A 23681-nucleotide genomic window follows, 5' to 3' on the forward strand; every position below is an offset into this window, starting at 1 on the left:
GACAGTTCTTCCGGTCCTCATTTAATGATGTTGCCGCTCGTCCTCTCTGTCCCACCCCTTGTCCTGTCCCCCCTTTTTCACTGTGGCTGACACAGTCCAGATGAAAAGCACCATGGGATGCATCAAACACTGCCATTGTCTTCCAAAATCCCCAAAGAACACTAAACAGCATCTCATCAGTCCTCCTCTCTCCTACCCTCTTCTTTCTCTTCTTTCAAGTCCTGCCCTCTTCAGCCTCTTGAGGATTTAATTCCTCCCATTATAAGAAACGAGGGGCAGAGGAGAAGGTAATTAATTAAAAAGACAAAAGTAGAAAATGGAATAGCTCCCCAGGAGACCAAAATCATGTTCGTATGCAGAGAACTTTTTGTCCCCTCTTATGCTCAGTCGTTTTCTTCTTCTTCTACTCTCTCCAGACCTACAGAGTCGTAGAGTCAGAGATTTGGTCTTCTCGCATTGTGTGTCATTCCACAGAGGAGAGGTCATCTTGTTTGACCTCCACACCGTCATCATTAAATTAAAATCAAAATTAATTCATACTCTCTCGTGCACATTCATTCACTCCTCCTCGTTTTTGTCTCTTCACGGTCACACGTAGGCTGATTCGCTGGACTGTGTGCGACCCAGGTTGGGTGGCTGGGACAAATGGGCCATGTCCTTCTTCCTGATTTCGCAGATAGACTTCCTACGGGCCTGGACGCCCCTGATGGCCGCCTTGATCTTGCGCCAGCCCAGATGGTTGAGCTCAGCCAGGTTGAGCACCACGCAGATGCCACTCACCGCAAACATGAACACCAGGAAAACAGTTTTCTCCGTGGGCCGGGACACATAGCACTCCACCTCCTTGAGACATGGATAGCGGTCGCACTCGAAAATCCCTGGCACGCTGAAGCCATAGAGGAAATACTGGCCCGCCAAGAAGCCGATCTCTAGCGCGTTTCTGAACACCACCTGAATGATGTAAAAGCGGGAGATCCCCTCTCGGCGAACCTTGGAGCTCTTCCCATGGGTCAGGCCCCGCGGGACATTGGGAATCTCCTTCACCTCCATGCAGTCAGGTTCTTCCTTCCCTCCTCCGCCATCGCCGCCATGCTGAACTAGAATTCCATTAATGTTGCGAAGCTTTCGCGCCCCGTCCCTTCCCCCGTAGTCCCTTTCCATGATGGGATAGAGAAAGGAATAGCGCCGGTCTTTCTGCTTGGCCGACTGATGGACGGAGTAGGTGATGAAGCAGAGGCTGGGCGTGCACACCAGTATGATCTGGAAGACCCAGTAACGAATGTGGGAAATAGGGAAGGCTTTGTCGTAGCAGGCCTGGTTGCAGCCGGGCTGGAGAGTGTTGCAGATGAACATGGTCTGCTCGTCCTCGTACACCGTCTCACCAACGATGGCCACGATGAGGATACGGAAGATCACCACCACTGTCAGGAGGATCCTAGTGGAGGAAGACGGAGATAAATGGGGTTAATAAACTCAGAGACATACTGCATAAGGAAGGATGTGATGTCCTGATGTCCTTCCCACCAGAGGTTCTACAGATGTGCTGAATACGAAAGGACAGTGCAAGGAAGTTGGAACGGATTAAAGATTTGCAATCATATTTCAAGTATAAACAGCTTCGACACAAGAAAAGATGGACAAAAACAACAAAAAGCAACACTAAAAATATCTGTGTATAAATATACTCTGCACTATTTTTAGTGACAGGTTGCAGTGAGATAAATATAATTCAGTAGAAATACTGGGATCTGTGGACTGGCTCGACACAAGAAAGAACATCTAACGAGCTTTCATGTGTAAATTTTAGCTCGACAGTGCTGAACTTCCAAGGGAGCAGAGAGCTTTGGAATCCAAAATGATGGAAGCTATAATTTCAATTTAACTAGATTGTTCCATTCAGTTTCATTTAACGTCCTCTGTCAGACGGTATAAAGTGCTCCATAAAAAAGAAAAGTTTTCAGGCCGTTATGAGACAGGAGTCAAAGTACCAATCCATCTTTTGATTGTACTCATTGTGCCACGAGTGACCAAGTGAACAAGCTTGTTACCTCACAGGTAATGTGAGCAGGGCGATGGAAGTAACAAAATGCCAGGTGAGAGTAAACAACACAGTAAAGAGGAAGCAGAAAACACTTCATAGAGCTTATGTGCTGGGCCACATCTGGGGAGGGGCCAGGCACACTGGCATATGAAGTGCCCCTGTCCTGTCAGTAGTCTTAAGTTATCTTCTAACAATACTAACAATAAAAATTGTTTAAAATTCCCAATGTCTTGAGGGAACAATTTTCACAATATATTCAATGATGTATGGCTTTGCTCCAAGCCATAGAGCTTAGCAGTAAACTAGAAATTACTTTTATGTGCCCCTTACTGAATCAGGGATTGTATATAGAGATCGGAGGGATCTACTACTGCTTCTGTGACTGATTGGTGGTCCTCTATCTTGCTAGTGTGATCACTGATATTTCTGGGCCTTCATCATGAGAACATCAACAATACAACTGATACATCCCTCAAATATTTTTATGAGGAAGCATAAAATCCTCAAACCCACGGTCTTATAATGAAAAGGGACAAAAAGCCGAGACTGTATGGGGGAGATGGACACAAAGCAGGGGTAGCGAATACGTAGAAGGGAAGTAGACATCACCACTTGCCTTCATGACATAACAGAGCAAGATGAGGAGGAAAGTCGGGAGAAATCTGGTAAAGGACACTAAGTGTGGCTGGAAAAAAGTCCGAATTGAGGTTAAGGAGGAGGGGTTAAAAATTGAAATCACAGGGGGGAGCCTCAGGAAGGACTTTGAACTCCTTAATCAGAGAGAGAGAGAGAGAGAGAGAGAGAGAGAGAGAGAGAGAGAGAGAGAGAGAGAGAGAGAGTGAAAGAGGCAGAGAAAAGAGGGGAAAACGGTACTAATAATGGACCACCGCTAAAGTCACTCTTCCTCCACAGAAGAGGTCTACTCCAGACTCCATTTGTCAGCCAAAGTAAGCACTCCAAAAAGAAGGATAGTTGGCTCATGGCCTGTTTTAGGTGACTCAGTATGCATTGTGTGTGTAGTTGTGAGTTTGGTTGTGTGTTTGGCGAGGGTGTTTACAGGTATAGGGAGAATTGGGATGACATGACTCCTCCTCGACTAATTTTAGTCTCTTCTCCATCATTAGGCCCAGTTAACATGGCAACCACCGTTAAGAATCACTTAAGTGGGAGCTGTGATTAATCTCCGCACACACACACACACACACATACAAACACACACACACACACACACACACACACACACACACACACACACACACACACACACACACATACACACACGCACAGAGACACACACACACATAAAACACACAAACACAAAACACCCCACCGCAGAGTAACCTCTCAGTTTGTGTCTCGGTTATGAACAATACACACGCATTGTCTGCTTTTACAGTTTTTCACAATTGTTAACACACAAAAAGCTAAAATTCGGCACAATTTGCACAACCTTCACTTCATGCACCAATCGCTCGACCCAATTTGGCACTACTTCACACTCCCTTATCTGCATTATACTCTTACTTTCATTCTTTACACTCTGATGTCAATTACACATCACCTTGTTGTCAAAACACTACACACAATGTCCAGTTGTTGCACACACTTCTCAAGTAAAATCTCAAAGCATCAACCTACAACACACAAATACTCAAATCTCTAAACATTCAGGTCTGTTGAGCAATTTCACCTCATTTACACAGCCGAACAGGAGACTGAAATTGTAGATACAGTGCCTTGCATAAGTATTCACCCCCTTTGGACTTTTCTACATTTTGTCATGGTATAACCACAGATTAAAATTTATTTCATCGTGAGTTTATGTAATGGACCAACACAAAATAGTGCATCATTTGGAAGTGGGGGGAAATATTACATGGATTTCACAATTATTTACAAATAAAAATCTGAAAAGTGTTGAGTGCATATGTATTCACCCCCTTTACTGTGAAACCCCTAACAAAGATCTGGTGCGACCAATTGCATTCACAAGTCACATTTGCAAGTCACAAAATTAGTAAATAGGGTCCACCTGTCTGCAATTTAATCTCAGTATAAATACACCTGTTCTGTGACGGACTCAGAGTTTGTTGGAGATCATTACTGAACAAACAGCATCATGAAGACCAAGGAGCTCACCAAACAGGTCAGGGATAAAGTTGTGGAGAAATATGAAGCAGGGTTAGGTTATAAAAAAATATCCAGAGCTTTGAACATCTCTCTGAGCACCATAAAATCCATCATAAGAAAATGGAAAGAATATGGCACAACCGCAAACCTACCAAGAGGAGGCCGTCCACCCAAACTGAAGAGTCGGACAAGGAGAAAATTAATCAGAGAAGCAACCAGGAGGCCCATGGTTACTCTGGAGGAGTTGCAGAGATCCACAGCTGAGGTGGGAGAATCTGTCCACAGGACAACTATTAGTCGTCTACTCCACAAATCTGGCCTTTATGGAAGAGTGGCAAGAAGAAAGCCATTGTTGAAAGGGATCCATAAAAAATCCCGTTTGGAGTTTGCCAGAAGCCATGTGGGAGACACAGCAAACATGTGGAAGAAGGTGCTCTGGTCAGATGAGACCAAAATGGAACTTTTTGGCCTCAATGCAAAACGCTATGTGTGGCGAAAACCCAACACTGCCCATCACCCTGAGCACATGGTGGTGGTAGCATCATGCTGTGGGGATGCTTCTCATCAGCAGGTACAGGGAAAGTGGTCAGAATAGAGGGAAAGATGGATGGAGCCAAATACAGGGAAATCCTTGAAGAAAATCTGATGCAGTCTGCAAAAGACTTGAGACTGGGGCGGAGGTTCATCTTCCAGCAGGACAATGACCCTAAACATACAGCCAGAGCTACAAAGGAATGGTTTGGATTAAAGAATGTTAATGTCTTAAAATGGCCCAGTCAAAGCCCAGACCTCAATCCAATAGAGAATCTATGGCAAGACTTGAAGATTGCGGTTCACAGACGGTCTCCATCCAATCTGACTGAGCTTCATCTTTTTTGCCAAGAAGAATGGACAAACCTTTCCATCTCTAGATGTGCAAAGCTGGTAGAGACATACCCCAAAAGACTTGCAGCTGTAACTGCAGCGAAAGGGGGTTCTACCAAGTATTGACACAGGGGGGTGAATACTTATGCACCCAACAGATGTTAACTTTTTTGTTCTCATTATTGTTTGTGTCACAATAAAATTTATTTTGCACCTCCAAAGTACTATGCATGTTTTGTTGATCAAACGGGAAAAAGTTTATTTAAGTCTATTTGAATTCCAGTTAGTAACAGTACATAATGGGAAAAAGTCCAAGGGGGGTGAATACTTATGCAAGGCACTGTATGGTTCGTGAGAACAACTCTATCACACTCAGACAAATAAAAACTAGGATCCTGGCTGACCATGCTACATTTAGAAACATCCAGACCGTCAGCCTCTCTACATTGGACTGTATTCTTCATAGGAATGCCATGTGAATGAAACAAGTGTTCAGGGTCCCATTTGAACGGAACACAGGCATGAAGGAGTTACAGTGAGAGTTTGTGCTTGTAAGTACCAACATTCAGCACTGACACATGCATGTATTGTACCTGTAATCCAATATTGTTCCTTTTCTACAGTGTCTCACTGTAGCCCACTGTGTTGACCTCTCTGTGTCCATACTGTAACTTCATTCTCATGCTGTCTCTGTCAGCGGATCCAGGAGATAGATAGATAGATAGATAGATTACTTTATTCACCCCCGAAGGGAAATTAAGTCGTCATAGCAGCCGGTACATTTGAATACAATAAAATACAATACAAAAGAATAAAATAAAAAATATTGAGGTAGAAAGCCTCACACAGCTAATGTGTTGTACCAGTACATCTTTATTGATGAGGTGGGATTCAACCTGGTGAAGAGGAGGCGATGGGGCAGAAATGTAATTGGCCAGCGGGATATTGTTGAGGCCCCCGGCCAGCGTGGTGGGAACATCACAATGTGTGCTGCAATGAATCACCATGGGATCTTGCATCGTCATGCCCACCTAGGGGCCTATAACGCTGCCCGTCTCCTCGTCATCCTGGATGGCCTGCATGACCTGCTGGTACCAGCTGGTCAGATAGATGACCCACAGCGGATCGATCACGTTGTCATCCGGGACAATGTGAGCTTTCAAGTGTGTGAGTGGTTCCAGGACCACCCACATTTTTCCGTTCTATACCTTCCACCTTCTTCTCCTTTCCTGAATCCTATTGAGGAATTATTTTCAGCTTGGAGGTGGAAGGTATACGAACGGAACCCACAGGACCAGGTCCCACTGCTCCAGGCCATGGTGGAGGCTTGTTGCGACGTGAGTGTCGAGGCCTGTCAGCATTTTGTGTGTGAGGTTTTTAGTTTTCTGTGTGCAGTTTTGAGAAAGCCGTTATTGTTTTGAAAATCGTGTGCTAACAATTGTGAAAAACTGTAATCTTTGTGAAGGGGGGGGGGGGGGGGGGGGGCAGGCCGGTGTACAGTACTGTACTGTTCTCTATGTGTACCGAAATAAACTTTTTTATGCTGCATATGTGTGCTGTTTTATGTTTGACTATGAAAAAAGTAGGCCTACATTGAGACATTTTACAAAAGGAGAAATGGCTCATTCATTCATATGGTGTGTTCCATTTTGATGATTGTGTTTTCAGTTTTGCACTTCAGTGTGCTGTAAATGCTTGGTAGTGTGCAAGCAAATGCTTAGTTGTGTGTTCTCAATGAATGGTATGTGTGTGTCATTTGAATAAATGGCTGTGTGTACCAAATGAAAACACGAGTTCCATTTTGTGAACAGGTAAGAGATTTGATATCAAAGAGTCATCTTGCAAAGGGAGTGTCAGGTTTAGCATTTTGTGTGTGATGTTTTCAGTTTTCTGTGTGCAGTTTTGAGAAAGCCGTTATTGTTTTGAAAAACGTGTGTTAACAATTGTGAAAAACTGTAATGCCCTAGCAACAGGTGTGACTGAGGTTAGAACCTTAGTTGCAGATTGGTTCCTATTTCTGTGTGAGAGAGAGAGAGAGAGAGAGAGAGAGAGAGAGAGAGAGAGAGAGAGAGAGAGAGACTTCTATCTGTTCTGTGGATGTGTGCATGTTATGTGCATCTATCCAAGCATATGCTTACGCGGGCTGACTTGGCGTGTCGGTACACTAAGTGTGTCTGTGTGCTGCATAATGTTCGACACACACAGTAGATGGACTACAGGTCTCTGCCCCCCCCCCCCCCCCCCATATTCTGTTTCCTCTCTTGCAGACATCTTTCTCTTTGTTCTTTTCTTACTATATTCATCCCTCATTCATTTTTCAGATCTGAGAACATGCAAGCACTTCAGATAGCAAGCTCTCTGCTATTTCTTCTCGTCTGTGCAAGCCTGTCGGCTGTCTCGCGCTAAAATCTGGGACTGAACGAAGTCTGAGACCCGGCTGAGGACTACTGACAGGACGTCGCTGTTTATCTGTTGATTGATTACTGCCTCCCAGTTCAGTCCCACAAATATGAGAGAGCTCAAACTAACTTCTGCATAAGATCAACACTCACTAATCACCGCCATTTATATTAATGATAATCCCATAAATAATTGTATGATAAATCAGTCTCATTACTCCATGTGAATCCAGAGCGCGCGCCATTACTGTAGCCCATCGAAACCTGACCTCATTACATTTATCATGGATTTATGGGTTTTATGTGCATACAAGTCAATAGACGGTGACATAATATAAAAATGGCTTGCAGGCAGGGCTGCTGGGCAGTATGAGGTACAATTCATTCCTGAGAGGTGGTCATTTTGACGAACCCAGTCCATTAAAATTCAAAGAGATAAAACACAGATACAACAGATTCATGATTAGAGTCTTTCAGACTTAAACAGTAAACCATAAATCATCCAGTTTTACATAATGCTCTCATGTACTCCTTTTGGAGTCTTTAAGGACGAGTAGAAAAGGAAAGAGATGATTTAGCCTTGACTTTTGGCTTAAGAGTTATTTGATTTAAGTAGTAACACTTCAACGTATCATGTTCCACTCAGTTTTGATTAATGAACCCTCAGTTCATAAATACAGTAATATAGTAATATGTGTATAAGACATCTATAGATTTTGTCAGTAATGTCGCACTCGAAAATCTCAGGCACGTGCACACATTTTTGCCTGACTCCCTTTATGCAGAGCAATCATACCTTTGTTAAAATAGGGTTCATGTTGTAGTCTGTATTTTTATTTATGCAGCATATGGAGAGTAAAATTATTTAGCAATCTAGAAACTTCAAATATCCCGTTTAGTCCCTCACCAACATGCATTTCTCTATACAAGGACATTTCTCATATGTGTTCACAGCAGCCGCCTCAAACCTCCTCTTAGTCACATGTAACTCTCCCTCAGGACGAGTCTGGATTGATTAAATAACATCAGAAAGAGATGGTAGCAGTCACTGGAATTTACCTCAGGCCACTCCTCTGTATTTCATAGAAAGAGTTCTATTTGTTATTAAAAAAAAAACAATAAGAAGTTCTGTATGGCCGAACACCATTGTAACCAGTGGATCTAAAAGGTAGCCTCCTTCTATACTGCACCACAAACATCTGCATCCAGATACTCGTTAGATGGCGTTTGGTGGTGTGAATGGTATCGCACGGTGGCTTTGCCAGTCTTGTGTGGTGCAGATGTGGAGTAGAAGGGCAGCGTTAATCCTTTCCCGAGGCCGACAGCATGTGGTTCACATGTACCTCTCATCAAAACAACAGGTCACCAGTGGCGACCTCCACAATGAAACCTGAAAGAGTTATTGCCAATCCGTCCACCTGGGATCAGCTGGGATGTGGAGTGAGAGCGAACGAAGGATGGCGGGAGGGAGGAATGACTGCAAAAAAAATGAAAATGCTTTTGCCCTTGTAGTGACTCCATTAAGGAGCTTAGTAGGAAAATAATTCACAATACCAGAGCGAGAGAGCATTGAGCTTAATGTCCGCATGTGTGCATGCAAACACACACGCATACTTTACATGGCCACGCATGCACACATGCACATTTGCGCACATATCCACGCATCCCAGACAGTGAGTGGACACTGAGTGAGTTCAGAAAGAAGACATCAAATGCTGTTTAAGATGAATTAGTTCCAGACAGGGATAAAAAGATTATGAAGTCACCAAAAAACCCCAGTGTGGCTGGGACATCTTCTCCTTAAATTAAAAGAGTAACCTGCCAGTGCTGGGATGGAGTGTGAGAGATGTAGGGGGGTAGTAAGGAAAACCAGCAATGAAGGCAAATCTCATCATAGAGAATGAATTATATAATAGCCTCCACACGCAAACCCAGTGCTATAATCTGTGGCCGGGCCATGGGATGATTCTTGCATTAGGTTTTTTTGTGCTAATGCCATCGAATAGCTTTAGATTATCGTACCTCAGACAGCATCCCCCACCTGTTCTTTCTCTTCCCTCTAGAGAATCTTTCTTTCTTCACTTTTTTCTTTCAATCGCACTCCTAGGGCTCTTTGGCCCTACTTCCTCTTTTGTCTCTCTCTCTCTGAACTCAGCCCCCCACCCTTCCCAATATACACACACACATACATCCGCTACCCCCACCCCCAACTCGAATAATCTCCAGATTGTGTCTGTACTTTTCTATGAAGAGCCTTGTTTCTCTGCGAACAGTCCCACAAAGCATTTAAACTGTCTGTGGTTTAATGCGGCTCGCTCGCTGCTACCAAACATTCCTGTGGAGCTGGTTCACCCGGCAACTGCATTTCATTGGGTTACTTCTAATTGATTCAATTTTGACTTTTCATTTTCGCAAAAATGCCCCAAAAATAATAATCATCAATTGCAAACCTATGTTGTTAACTTATGCTTCAAAAACATACACATGGCAGACATATAAGCACATATCCCAACACACCCACACCTTCTGCTCCCAGCAGACAGTGTTTGTTGTTCCCTTTGACTAATATGTTGCCTGTGTTACCACACAGGCGGTGGTGATCATACGAAAACATTATCCTAGCACAATTCCAAAAACACCTCCTCCTACAATCATGCCCCAACCACCATTTTTTTCTCCTGCTCTTCCTCTGTATCTAACAGTGGAGATCTTGCATTAAAAGGGTGCTGTTTATTTTCAAGCTATAATTATGTATGTGCCCATTTTAATCTTGACATAAGTTCTGCATGTGACGTGAGAAATCCTGCCCAATCTAATACCTTCATATGCATCCACTTTAAAAATATGCACATGTATGCAGACACACACACACACAGACACACACACACACACACACACACACACACACACACACACACACAGACAATACTTCTGCTCCCCAGTGGTCTGCATTATTCAACTTCCAGAGAAATTAAAACCCCATGCTGAGTGAGGCTCTCTTTTAATGAAACCCTTAACACTGTTTACATGGCATTTGGAGAGCATGAGATGAATAAAAATAGACGTAGATGAGGGATGGGAGTTGGATGTAGCTCAATAGGTAGAGTTGGTGTGTGGGTTAGTGAAGTAAGCAAATGAAAACGATCAGGTGATGGAATACAAAAGCAAATAATTCAGACATTGTGTATGAAGAAGGTGAAAAGAGAGGAAATTAAACCAGGAAAAGGCATAAGAGTGTGCGGATAATGAGGACGAGGAGGCAGAGGACAGGAAATAATTGGCCAGGGATCGATGAGGAGCGTGAGTCGTGGAGAGATTGGAAGATGTGGTGATAAAAAGAAGAGGGGAGAGTAGAGGAAGAACAGCTGTGGTTCCTTTACCCAGAAAACATAACACAACCTCTCCCTCGCACCACCACCAGCAACAACCTTTTTTCCCCCCTCCCTTCTCTCCTCCCTCCTTTCATTCTCCCCTCCACTCAACTCCCCCTGCCAGTTACCACGGCAACAGGCGATGGGCAGAAAACGAGAGAGAAGGGGGAACGACTGGAAGCCAAGTTAACTGAAGAGCAGCAGATTTCTGCTGAGCAGGCGAGCAGACTTGTTGTTGCACCAGTTAAGATTGTGGCTTAGTCGCCTCATTGAGCTTAATGCTTACTTTATGCAAAAAAAATCCTGAAGTAAAGTTCAGTGAAACAGCAAATTATGCCAAATAGGCCAACTATGTTATCCTGCTGTGTGGAAGCTGCTTAGAAGATAATTCAGTGAAGAAAAACACATGAAGAAACGCAGGCTCGACTGTTGTTCCAACATCGCAGACAATGAAGGTTCTTTACCAAATGAGACACATAATCCATTTCAAAATCGATGTCCAGCATCCCGTGATTTAATCTCGCTGTAAACATAGCATTTTTGTGAGATGTTGAATTTCCTCTATTTCCTGATCGGAATCATAAATGATTAATTAAAAAATGCAGCCGCTTGGCTGACCGGCTAATCCCTCTCAGGGCGTCACCTTTAGTCTCCATCAATACCTGTTCCTGATTTTCACTGCACCTCTCCCCTCACTGTTTTTTCCTGCACGTCCATCACTGCCGACGCTCCGTTTCTACTCTCACTTGCATCTCTAACCTGTATCTCTGTTTGAACTAACATGGACTAATTTTAGATGAAGTTATAGAAATAAGTAACAGTGTCAGGCTAAGATAATATAATATGATAACACTTATAAAGCGGGACAGACGCAAAAATGAAAAAAACAAGAAAAAGAAAACAAATATCTCCGGGTGGAAAAGCACTGTCATTAACATAGAAGACACTGAGGAAATGTGAAGAGAGTTTGTGGAGATAAGAGCTGACCATGATGTCTGTGTGTTGCGAAGAAAATCCTGTGACCTAAGCAGGGGAGTTAGTACGTCACTCTCTGCCTCTGCCTGCTTCACCCGGCTGCTCCACCTCTCGCCTGAGGATTTGTTGCTGTTGCAAGCACGCCTGTGTAGAGTGTTGTGCATGTGTGAATGGCAAACTGCGGGTGAACTCTGAAGCCAATTCTCTGGATTTTACCCAGAGGTCGTGTCTGAAAACTGCTTAATTAGCACAACCAATCATTTAATTCGGTCCAAATGAAACAATTGGCTGGCGTCCCTGTCTGTCACTTACCGACCTGCATGCACCTTGCTCGTGCTCTCAGACGTAGAGACGAACACCACTGAAGCAGAGATGATAGCCAGAGTCGCTTTGACAAGAGGGCTGATGGGATGGGGTAGGAAGTTTTTCAAAGTGTAGCCTGCTCTTGCAAGATTTGACAGGATTACCAACCCTAGCTTTGAGGAATTTATGCTACAGATGCTATTTAGGCCCAAAGAAAATATGAAAAACATTATGACTTCTGTTTTCTTCACAAGCAACACACATAACCTCTTATCAGCAGTTTCACTCTCCTTAACCCTTTTGAGTCTAAAGCTAATGGGGCTGTTTTGGAATCCTTATGATTTTGCCTTTATATCTATTTTTCATTAGATATACATTGCCTATGAGTACAGACATTTTTCACTTTTACATATATATATTGGACACATAGGATTTGAGCACCCTGCAGATTACAAGGGTGTTAACAGTTTTTTAACTTAAAAAAATTTGAAACAATAGATTTTGAAATTATTATATGAATCGTTTTTGTCGAGGTCATGTGCGCCATTAGAATCACTAAACTTTTATGCCTTGGTCATTTTCGCATTTCATTAAAATGTGTCCCCTTCTTGAGTCTTTGTTTAAAGCTACGGTTGTTTATCCTGAATAGGCGAGTAAGAGCAGGCTACACTTTGGAAAAATGCAACGGATACCCCCCACCTCCTTCTATCGGCCCTCTCATCAAAGCTACATACCAAAAACACATGAACATGCACTGATTACTGCTGGAAGTCGACTTTTGGCTATCGTCTCTGCTTCAGTATGTCTCTCCAGCTGCAAAGTAACATCTTACCACCCCTACCTTAATTTGAAAACTGCAAAATAAAACATATATCAGGAGAGCAACGTGCACCTGTGGTCAATTTAAATACACACCTTTCCTAAAAGAAAAAATTACCTAACATTGCCTAGCAGTACAAGACATGTTTTAGAACAGGGGTTTTCAACCGGGGGTCCGCGGCCCCCTGGTGGTCCGCGACGGCATTGCAGGGGGTACGCGAAATTCACTTTGATATTTCAACACATTACAGATTACTCTTGAATTTCGTGAAAAATATCGAAAATAAGAAAAATATGTCTAAAATTAAATAAAGGTGATGAGGGGAACCTTGAAACCGGCTTGGGGCTAGAAACTGCAAGAAGTTTTCCCCTGTGCATGCATGTTAAAGGTAGATGTAGAAGAGCGGTTGAGCTAGGTAGAAAAACTCTCAGGTCTTGGAGATGTAGTTTGTATGATGGGAATTTTTTATCTATTTTCTATCCAGTTGCAGTTCTCCCGACAGAATGAATAGACGCTTAAATCGGGCCTAAGCACGCCCAAATTGTTTGTGTGATATTGTATGATTATCATTTGTGACATATTCTGCATTACTTTGTCATCTTACTCTTCAGTTGTAGCCCCAGCTTATGTTGATTGCTATTGATCACCGTTACTTTAACGTTCTCTCAACATGTCAGCTACATGTCTGAACATTTAAGTCATGAACGTTATATATTGATGTACATATGATTCTGAGATGCAGTACAACTACAAACTGCATTTTAATTTTGTTTTCAATTCTTAAGCACTGAAAATCCACCATTTTGTTGTTTTTTACACAGATTTTTCTAGATTTGTTTGAGGTCTTTAAATAAAATTAACATGGAAAACCAAATGTTAAAACTTCCTTCTATCCACATGCATGCACGCAAACACACACACGTAGGCACGCGCACGTAGGCACATCAGTGGGCCGCGAATTATTTTGTAGTCCGAATGGTGGTCCCTGGGACAAAACCAGTTGAAAACCCCTGTTTTAGAATATAGGACTAGATGGTGAATGTCCCTTATATGTTTGAAGGTCCCTTGCACAATTTAATTGACTAACTACCTGTAGATGTTAGCAGGTGTTAGCAGCCGCCATTCGATGTTAGGGGCATAACCTCAGTTGTGCTGAGGGTACGCAGAGGCTTCAGTGAATCTGACTGCCCACTGGCTTGTATGGCAGTACTATGAAAGCCATGTAGTAGTAGTAATGTTTTATCATTAGTGTTAGCAGAGCTTTGGGGAAAATCCCTTATCAGTCCGTCCTTCTCTTTGTATACACCAATCTTAACCCCGCTTCTCCTCCTATGATTTTTTTCCTTTTTCTTTTGCTCCTGTTTGTGTTAAGAGCCTCAGTTGGTAACCTGAACACAACATTCAACCATCTAACAACTCTAATTCTATCAAATCAAATACAAACTGATCTCTCTCTCTCTCTCTCTCTCTCTCTCTCTCTCTCTCTCTCTCTCCCTCTCTCCCTCTCTCTCTCTCTCTCTCTCTCTCTCTCTCTCCCTCTCTCTCTCTCTCTCTCTCTCTCTCTCTCTCTCTCTCTCTCTCTCTCTCTCTCTCTTTCAGTGTTGCTTTGCCAGGGTTTATCAATAGCTGGTTCACTGCAGGTCAGCATGTAGGCACCAGACTCATACAAGAGCCCTGACACACACATACACACACACACAACGAGAAGGGACATTGCGGTGCTTTAGGCGAGTGAGAGAGGGAGTGAGGGGGCTGCGTTCTTCCCTGCTGACAGACCTTTATCCTGCATGGCCACCCATGTCCGAACACACAAGTGCACATTGATACACACACAGACATTCACCACCACACTCCCATGCTAAGACCAATATAAGAGCAATATAAGAGCTCACACAGGATGAGGACACCTCTGTGCACATGTGCAAACCGACACACACACACACACACACACACACACACACACACACATTTTAATCAGTGACGTGCTCACTCTCCCAGCTGTTGCAGGGCGATACAAAGCCGATTGTGTCTGACATTGACGGGTGTTAGTTCCATCCTCTGGGGAGAAGATGAAAATGAATTTCTATCATAGCGAGCAGTTATAATGGTTTTATCATCGTCTAGTCTGGTTAAACTGTCATGTCCAATCAGGTGGCGTCAGAGCCTCGGGTTCAGTTTGGGTCAGCTCATATAAATCAGAGAAGTTTAGTGCCAGTGGATCAAAATTCAAGAAGTAATATATTCAAAGCAAACAAAATGTACATGTCCACTCTACAAACTCCACTGAAGTATAATTCAGATGTCAGACTCATACCTTACATGCGTATTTAGTTGCATATTTGAGGAAATTTTTTTACACTACTTGAATTGTATCTATTTGTCCATGTATTGACCTTTGAGCCTATTTTATTATTTGTTATATTTTTTATTCACTTACTCTGTTGTTAACAGATTCTTTTACTTGCCTCCATGGTTTCCTGAGTTGTGCAGATGTGTGGGAGGCGGGGATTGCTTGTGTTTCTTGAGGACATTTCGCCTTTCACCTGTGGGGGCCTCTTTGCCTCACTGACAGCTTTGTAATTTATATTTATACGTGTGTGTGTATGTGTGTATGTGTGTGTGTTTGTGTAATTAAAGTATAATTGACAGATTTATCTAACATTAAATGTACAACTGCAAATATATATAATGATATTGATTATTACACACTAATCTAACCATGGCTTGTGACCTCTTACAGAGACAACATTAGGGCCCTTTGTCATATTTCAGAGGATTACCACCAAAGACAATTTCCCTTATGAACTTGCATAGTTTCATTGACATTTTTCAAGGCTTTAAAGTGATAAAAAACAATATAATATTCTATGAAAAAGTCCAAAGCCTTAGCCTTTGGATTACAATTTCACATGATATTACCTTAATATGTCGTAAGTATGCACATGAACAGATTTCATGTTCTTCATGCCCTGCATTACATTAAGAGCTCCGCACTGTAGACACTGACAGTACTCTTATTATGATATACTGTAGTCTCTGTGTGTAATCCTGCCTCTGTAATCTTCTAAAATGGAAATCTAATAATAGTATATTCTAATACTGTTCACTTATCCATCCATATCTCTCTCTCTCTCTCTCTCTCTCTCTCTCTCTCTCTCTCTCTCTCTCTCTCTCTCTCTCTGTAAGCAAACGTGTATAGACAAAGGAATTTAAGTGGTGTGTTGATGAATGTGAACTGAAATCGAAGATTGTAGCTCATGGCTCAAAGACACAGACATATACAGCATGTCCACATGAACACACACAGATACAAATGTCCAATGTAATTTGGGATTATGTACCAAATCATTAGTATTCTATAAAGAAAGCCATTAGGAAGTCAATTTGTCTGACCTTAGACTGTAAATGCTTTTCTGATAAGCATTTTTTCAAACATGATTAACGAGCAGCTTGTTCCCAGGAGAAGGTTAAGAGTATTAAATGTCTTAAGTATTAAACCAATGCACTGGTTCATAAGTGCACTATTCACAAGGGTCTACAAATCCATATATAACAGTGGCAGTTACCTTGGCAACAGATCAGGCGGTCAAGTATGAGTTAAATATGAGCCCAGACTACAAAAATAGACTTTTTAAATCTTTTCACAGAGATCATCTGAAACGGAACAATGGAGGGAACAAAAGGAAGTTTCACGAGTGGTCACCATGGCAACAGACCAACCAGTTGGAGCAATGGTTTTCTGGAGGTTGTAAGGTTGTGATGGAGGGGTGAGAAATGAGCGGGACTGAAGAGGAAGAGACCAAACGCATGGGCAGGAAACGAGGGAGACAGAGAGAGAGAAAGAGAGAGAGTGACATAGGGAGTGCGAGAGACGATGGGCGTAATCCGGATTAAATCGGTGGGTTTTGGACAATCTCGAGTCAGGACGGCTTCGCCCGTGCCAACATCCCACCCACTGCGTCTCTCCTGTGCCAAGCTCCAACCCAAATCAGCAGCTCTGGCACATGCAGGGAGCCTCCATGACACACAAACAGGCAGAACACAGCTGCACAGGGAACATCCCAAACACTGTCACTCACATGAAAAACACTCTATACCTGTGGAAACCACTAATGATTCACTTACATTACATTTACTCTCACAAATCTTCTTTTTCTATTTTTGCTTTCAGAACCTTTAGAACCAAACTGACAGTAAACAAATATTGAAAAGGTGTGAATTGGTTTAGGATTGGATAACAATGCCAATGGTGTCTGTGGTGAATGATTTAATCTTCTGTGCTTATGCAGTGCATTTAACATCTGGAATTAATAGGTCACTTATCTGGTAATTCTGCAAGTATAATTAAATGGGAGGCATTAGTATGGCTTGAGATTTGCTAAAGGTCCCAACCCTTGAATTTAAGTATACCAGCTACCACCCTTGTGCCCTGACCTGCTATAGCTGGTGATGAATCAGTTAATACTTAATTCACCCTTTAGCTCAAAAAGGAATAACTGGTCAAACAATCTTTTAAGGCATAGTTCACGTGACTGAACATCACTTGCTCATCATCATTTTCTTACGATTAAGAAATTACATAATCCAACGTTATTTCTTGATGATGGAAACAACAGCTGCCTAAGCAGCAACGATTTTTCATTTAGTCTGTTAGGAGTCGAATAGACATCCAACAGCAGATGGTTCACTCGGAAGGCAGTACCTAGCGTTAGAACTTTTAATCTGAACTATGAGATCAAACATTGACAAGCCTAATTTCATGTCTTTTGTGGTCATATGCAAATTGATCTTGATAATCGTGATTACAACCGATGGTGTCCAACCTCTGCCCGTGCTGTTGTGACATCGAATGGAGACATTTATGCAAATTGGATATATAAATAAGTTGTCGCTGAGTTGCATTGAATTGCATTGTTAGTCTTCATTTGATGCAAAAACGTTGCAGATAAAGATCCCACTCATCAACATTCATCGGCATCTGGACCCTAAAGACAAATAGGCAATTCCCCCTAAAGGGAGATTTTTCAATGTGGAACATGCTCATCTCTATTTGAAGTAAACTTCATGGACAGATCATCGACACTTCTTTGACAATCTCCCTCTGTTGGGGGGAATCATGTGATATAATCAAAAGCTCCAGGTACTGAGTGAACCTCATGGTGAGATTGAATTTGAGTTCATGTTTTAGGGCAGATTTGACATTATCTAACAAATCCAGCATGTAGACACATTGTGACCCTCTAGCATTACGATCACAAATTGGCAACCCTCAAATCGAATTTCCTAAAACCTAACTGCTCTGTTGGAAGTCAAACCTTTAGTGGTCCTTTCTATCTGACGCTCTGACTCTACTGTCCACCATCTGATTGGACATGAACGCAGCCTCATCCACCCAAGAAACGTCACAGAGATGCCTGTCGGGAAACACAGCTTCTTCAAGTGAATCCCAGCCAAACTGCATGAGCCCTGCTGCTGTCACTCTACAGTCTACAGGTTGTGAAGGCTAAATGTATCTGTTTCACACCACGCCACAGCTCTGTCTACCAAGTAGCTTTTTTATAATTGGCCAAGGGAGCGATGTGATTGGAGCATATTGCCGAGAGTCAAACACGCTCCTTGCAGCTTGACTTCACTGCTTAATTGAAGAATCTGCAAATGGGATCATGTGTGTGTGTATGTGTGTTGTGAGGTCTGAATGCATTCTCACATTCTTTCTGCTTGCTCATAAAATTAGCTGTGAAGATGGGGACTGTGACACTTTTGGCAGGATCTGTGTGTGTGTGTGTGTGTGTGTGTGTGTGTGTGTGTGTGTGTGTTTCTGCCCCTGAGTAATGAGTAAATATAGTAACCACGCTGCAAGTTGGCTGACGCACATGTTTGTATATTTGGACGACCATCTGTTTATGTGTGTGAGTGCGCACACACGTGTGAGGAGGCAGTGAATCAGATGTGTTTGTTTTTTTTACCGTGAGTTGGTCCTGGTGGAGGTGGTGTGCTTCAGCCAAGGTGTTTGACTGGTGCGCGCTCGACATTTTTTATTCATGTTGAGTCAATCACACTGTGCAGAAGCTGATACTGCCTCTGAGAAGAGTTGTAAGACACACACACACACACACACACAAACACTCCAATATGCTCAAAGAGATTGTACGAAGGCTATCCAAGGAGCTACAATAGTGGTCGACAGAGATTATTCAAAGATTTGCAGCTGAATCATGACATGGAGAGTATATGTACCGTGTGTCTCTGGGTTAAAGACATTCATATTCAAAAATTCTGTTATTCAACAGTTTCATATTTGTTAATTCAAAAATAAACAATCCAGGATTTTTGAATACTGTCTTTGACATTGTGCGATAGGGCATTTTGCCACATTTTTCATTAAATTCTCAGTGAATAATAAATGAGTTTTGATGAATAAAATGTCCGTTTTTTTATTCATGTCTAAGGGACAGATTGTATGAATATTTACATTTGAGGGTAGTTCCATATGGAAAATGTATTGAATATAAATGTGGTTTCATTAGGGGACTGTTTGGCCTTGGCAGAGGGATACTGAGTGACCTAGCTATTCATCATTTTTGTGTTGTTTTCTCTCAGAAGTCATATACAATGAAATGAAAACACTTAAATTACACTCTGAGCAACAAAGAGCCACAGTGCAGCGCCTAGGGACCAACTCCAGTTCTGTATTCTATCAGACATTAGCTTGTTTGTTTTCCAGCACTGTTCCACTCTCTTCATGTTGCGATGTTCATGTTGTGAGGAAGAAGAGTTTGCACAAATTTTTGGTAATAGGTATTTTTCCTTTTGTTCATGACGTAGCCAGCCTTCAACCTGCTCCGCTGATGAGGTTGAAGTAGCCATCCACATAGCCCTGGTTTGGCTGAAAATGTTAGTCTCAGGCAGTGGTGGACTAGTGGGACAGAATAAACTCAAATTTTGTCCCTCCAATATTTCTCTATTTTTGTCTCAGTGATGTTCTTCTTCCTATTTATCCTCAGACACAGGATGTGTGAGCGCTAATATCTCCTGCTCCCATTTTTTTGGGGTGGTGACTTGACAGTGTCCTCTTGCATGGCTTGCTGCCAGCTCCTCTTCCACCTCCCTAACGGTTTATGGCTGGTGCAGATGTTCAGCCAGGCGGACGATCTCAAAATCAAATAGCATCAATTAGTCTAATTCGCAGATGCATGACTTAATATAATATTTAATAATATTAGTCTAACCTCAAAATAAACAAGGTCCTTCTCTGTCTCAAGGAATTCCAGATAGCAGCCATTGTTTAAGATGATGGTGTCTCTTCTATACTGCAGTTGTTGTGAAATTGCAAAGTGCCACTTGGCCTCATATACTACATGACAATGAACACTTCTGTGGCATCTGTAATCTCGATGTCATCTGATGTGGGGACTGGAGATCACCCCGCACATACATGGAGCTGTTTATACAAGACTAACTATTTCTTTTCATTGTTTAGCCGTTTTCAGAAATGAACTCCTAAAAATTGTGACTGGAGTTTTCCTTACAGATTACCAATTATGCAGGAGATTGTCCGGGTCAGGTGCGTTCATAACAACAGGACAATGTCCGGAACACTCAGGCGAGGGGAGGCACCAGTGTGGAGCATGTAGGAGCAATGACACACAGTACAAATTCCATAAATGATGTGTTTTTTTTGCGTCTCATACACTTATGACATCTCTTTTTCAACCTGATATATTTTATGTCTTCCAGTTTAACACCCATTGCATTGCACTCGTCCGTTGTGATTTTTCCTGCTGTAGCCTCACATGGACACAGCACACACATTACCCAGGGGCTGGCAGGTTCTGGAACATTTCCAGAGCAACAAACTTGGCCATTCATGTGCTCACATACAGCACCGTCGGAAAATTTCAGGAAAATGTGTGGATTCAAGTTTGTGTCTAGAAGCAGCTCACATGCTGAACGGCGATATGCTCAACCATACAAAGTATAAGAGCTAACATCCTCCACCTGGTGCTCATGTAATAAAAAAGCAAAAGTCAAATGATATGAGGCCATGATAGAGGTGATATATTGTCAAGATATTGTTGTCATGGTAACAAAACCCGCATGCAGTGCTTTTTCTGATGTTGCGCTGGGATGAATCTCACCTCTGTGCCCTGCCAGAGAGAAAAGGCTCTGTGGACACACTCCCTCAGTGGCTCTTACACTCTCACCTTGTTCATTAGAGGCTTAAAGCAAGTGTGAGGATGCAGCCAGTGATGGGAGTAGCACTGGGTGGGGACATAAATCAGAATAAATCACTGGCAGAAGGAGCATCCTTTTCATCTTCAAAGAGTGAGATAAAGTGTGGAGGCAGAGTGAAATAGGGAGAAATGCATGGAGCTGTGCAGAGCAGTGGGCTGTTATCAGGACATCAGCAGACAAACAAACACACAGCTCAATCAAACTCAAATGTTAACATTAAGACTCCAGCATAGGAACGCTGTTAGTCATAAGTAATAAAGGCAGATTGTATAAATAAGACAATGAGCTGCAGCCACGGGCCCACAAGAATAGACCCAATGGATCAAACTTCAAAAGAAGCAGCATTGCTTTGTTCCCAATAAAGATCAAAGCTGGCTATTTGTTTTAATTATCCCTCATATTTTATGTATTTTAGTGATGATCCAAAGATGCACATGAACACTGTAACCTTAAAGTTGTAATCCTTTAGATTTTCATGAAGTTAGACCCTATTTTACATACAGGCCTTTTTAGTATAGGGCAGTATGGCGGTGCAGTGGTAAGCACAATCGACTCAAGAAGGTTTGAATCCCAGTTTGGCAGCTCTTGTTCTTTGCAGCGTTTTCAGGTTCCCCCTGCGTGCTTGTTGTGAGTGTGAATCTCTTTATGTTGACCCTGTGAATGGGCTGATGACCTGTTCAGGGTGCACACTGCCTCCCGCCCAATGTCTGGCTCCTGCCCCTCCATGAATAAGTGAGGGATAAGTAGTACAGATAAGTGGTACAGAGAATTGACTCGATTATATAATTTGTAGGTTTTCCTGACAGAATCCACCATTCTGTGTTAGTTAGCACTAACTATTAGTGTTAATTTTTACCCTCACTTATTCATGCACACTCGATTTAAAGTGCTTTCACATGTGGCATCGGAAAAATTGGTCCTGACCAGGAAAATTCACATTAACACGACTTCAAGTCGGGACAAAATTATTTTACCAGCACCACTTTTTTCCAATACAGATGTTTTTATGAATGTTTTAAATTATTGGGTATATTACTGTCATCGCCATGTTATTGTCGATTAAAGATTTGTTCAAGGTGACACTGTACTAACACCAGCTCAAAGTGAGTGATGTACATTAACCCAGTACAATTTCATTTTTATTTTAAACTAAGTCAACTGCCTTATTGGACCTTATAATGACTGAAAACTGATAAATAAAGATGGCATCTCATATTATACTTCATTGACATATTCCTAGATGCACTTGTACTATGTATCAGCTGTTAACCAACATCTTTACTCTGACTGCTTTGCCTACCTACGACTGTCAGTGTGGTGTGAAAGGGATTCTTGCAGAGACGTATAAAACTAGACTCCAGATAAATTATTCATTGAATCACTGCTATCATCGTGTGGTAATGCAGATGAGAGCAGGGGCTGCTTTTCGAGTTCAACTATTGATTTTCTGACAACATGGCGTAGTACTTGGCAGGTGAAATTTCTCAGTCCTTGAACGGCAGACCTAACCTCAGGTCCCTGAAGGCACCAGCAGGGAAGCGTCGATAAACTGGATCCTTGACGATAACTTGATTTTATACCCCAAAAAAAGTAAAGTAACAGAATAATTACTGGTGGATTCACAATTTAAAGCGAGGTTTAGCTTTCAGCAAGATGAAACTAATGACTGCCTGGAAGCGTGGAAAAACTCATTAATAACTCTAAAAAGCTGTGGAATAACAAGCACTAATTAAAGTAACATAACGCCAATGTCCTGACATTCTGTGCAAAGAATAAAACTTTGCTTCCAGCACATCCCGATGGCCCTTATGACTTGTCTAGAACACTCCAGACTGCTAACGTTCATCAGAATGTGTAAATGTGCATGAATCTAGTCTGTCGAGGGCTTTTATACTAAAAGAGGTGAGATGCTGAGGGCCAGCTATGATGCTTTTTGTTGTGATAATGTGATAACTTGAAATGCTTTCCAGTTTACAGATATGCCTCCACATCAGCGACAGCCCATGGCTGGAAGTATCATGTTTTTGGGTTGGCCATCTGTAGGTATGAACATCTTTCCCATTCTTGTGAACACGAGCAAAATCTCAAAAACTCCTTATTTATTTGTTCATTTGATTTATTATTTTTGTTTATTATTTATTTGCAATTACTGTCAATTTTTTATTTATTTAATTTCTATTAATAATCATCGATCTCCTTGATTATCTGTGCTGAGCTATGACAACAGATCCCTTTTATATGAAAGATCCCTTTTATATGAAGATGAGGTTGTTTATTTTTTCTCCCACGTGTGTGTGTGTGTGTGTTTGTGTGTGTGTCAGTGTGTAGGTCAGTGTGTGTGTCAGTGTGTGTGTTTGTGTGTGTGTGTGTGTGTGCGTGTGTGTGTGTGTGTGTGTGTGTGTGTGTGTGTGTGTGTGTATGTGTGTGTTTGTAGGTGTATCCAGGTTAAACAAGCCCCCTGGTATCAACCTAACACTGACCTGCTCTGTCCTCCGGCGAGGTGCTAGCACTAAACCTATAAGCCTTGCTGAGTCACCCTGTTA

The 23681-nt window shown here is 42.2% G+C and overlaps 1 protein-coding gene across 1 annotated transcript in view; it reads right to left on the reverse strand.

The window, feature by feature from the left end:
• Positions 1-588: 588 nt before the first annotated feature.
• LOC128440288 (gap junction delta-2 protein) overlaps positions 589-23681 on the reverse strand; it is a 29879-nt gene continuing 6786 nt past the window's right edge. Inside the window, exon 2 of the mRNA XM_053422960.1 lies at positions 589-1435. Within this exon, the coding sequence (XP_053278935.1) occupies positions 589-1435 (847 nt within the window). The remainder of the gene's footprint in view (positions 1436-23681) is intronic.

The sequence above is a fragment of the Pleuronectes platessa genome, chromosome 5, assembly GCF_947347685.1.
Source record: "Pleuronectes platessa chromosome 5, fPlePla1.1, whole genome shotgun sequence".
In the NCBI taxonomy this organism is placed as follows: Eukaryota; Metazoa; Chordata; class Actinopteri; order Pleuronectiformes; family Pleuronectidae; genus Pleuronectes; species Pleuronectes platessa.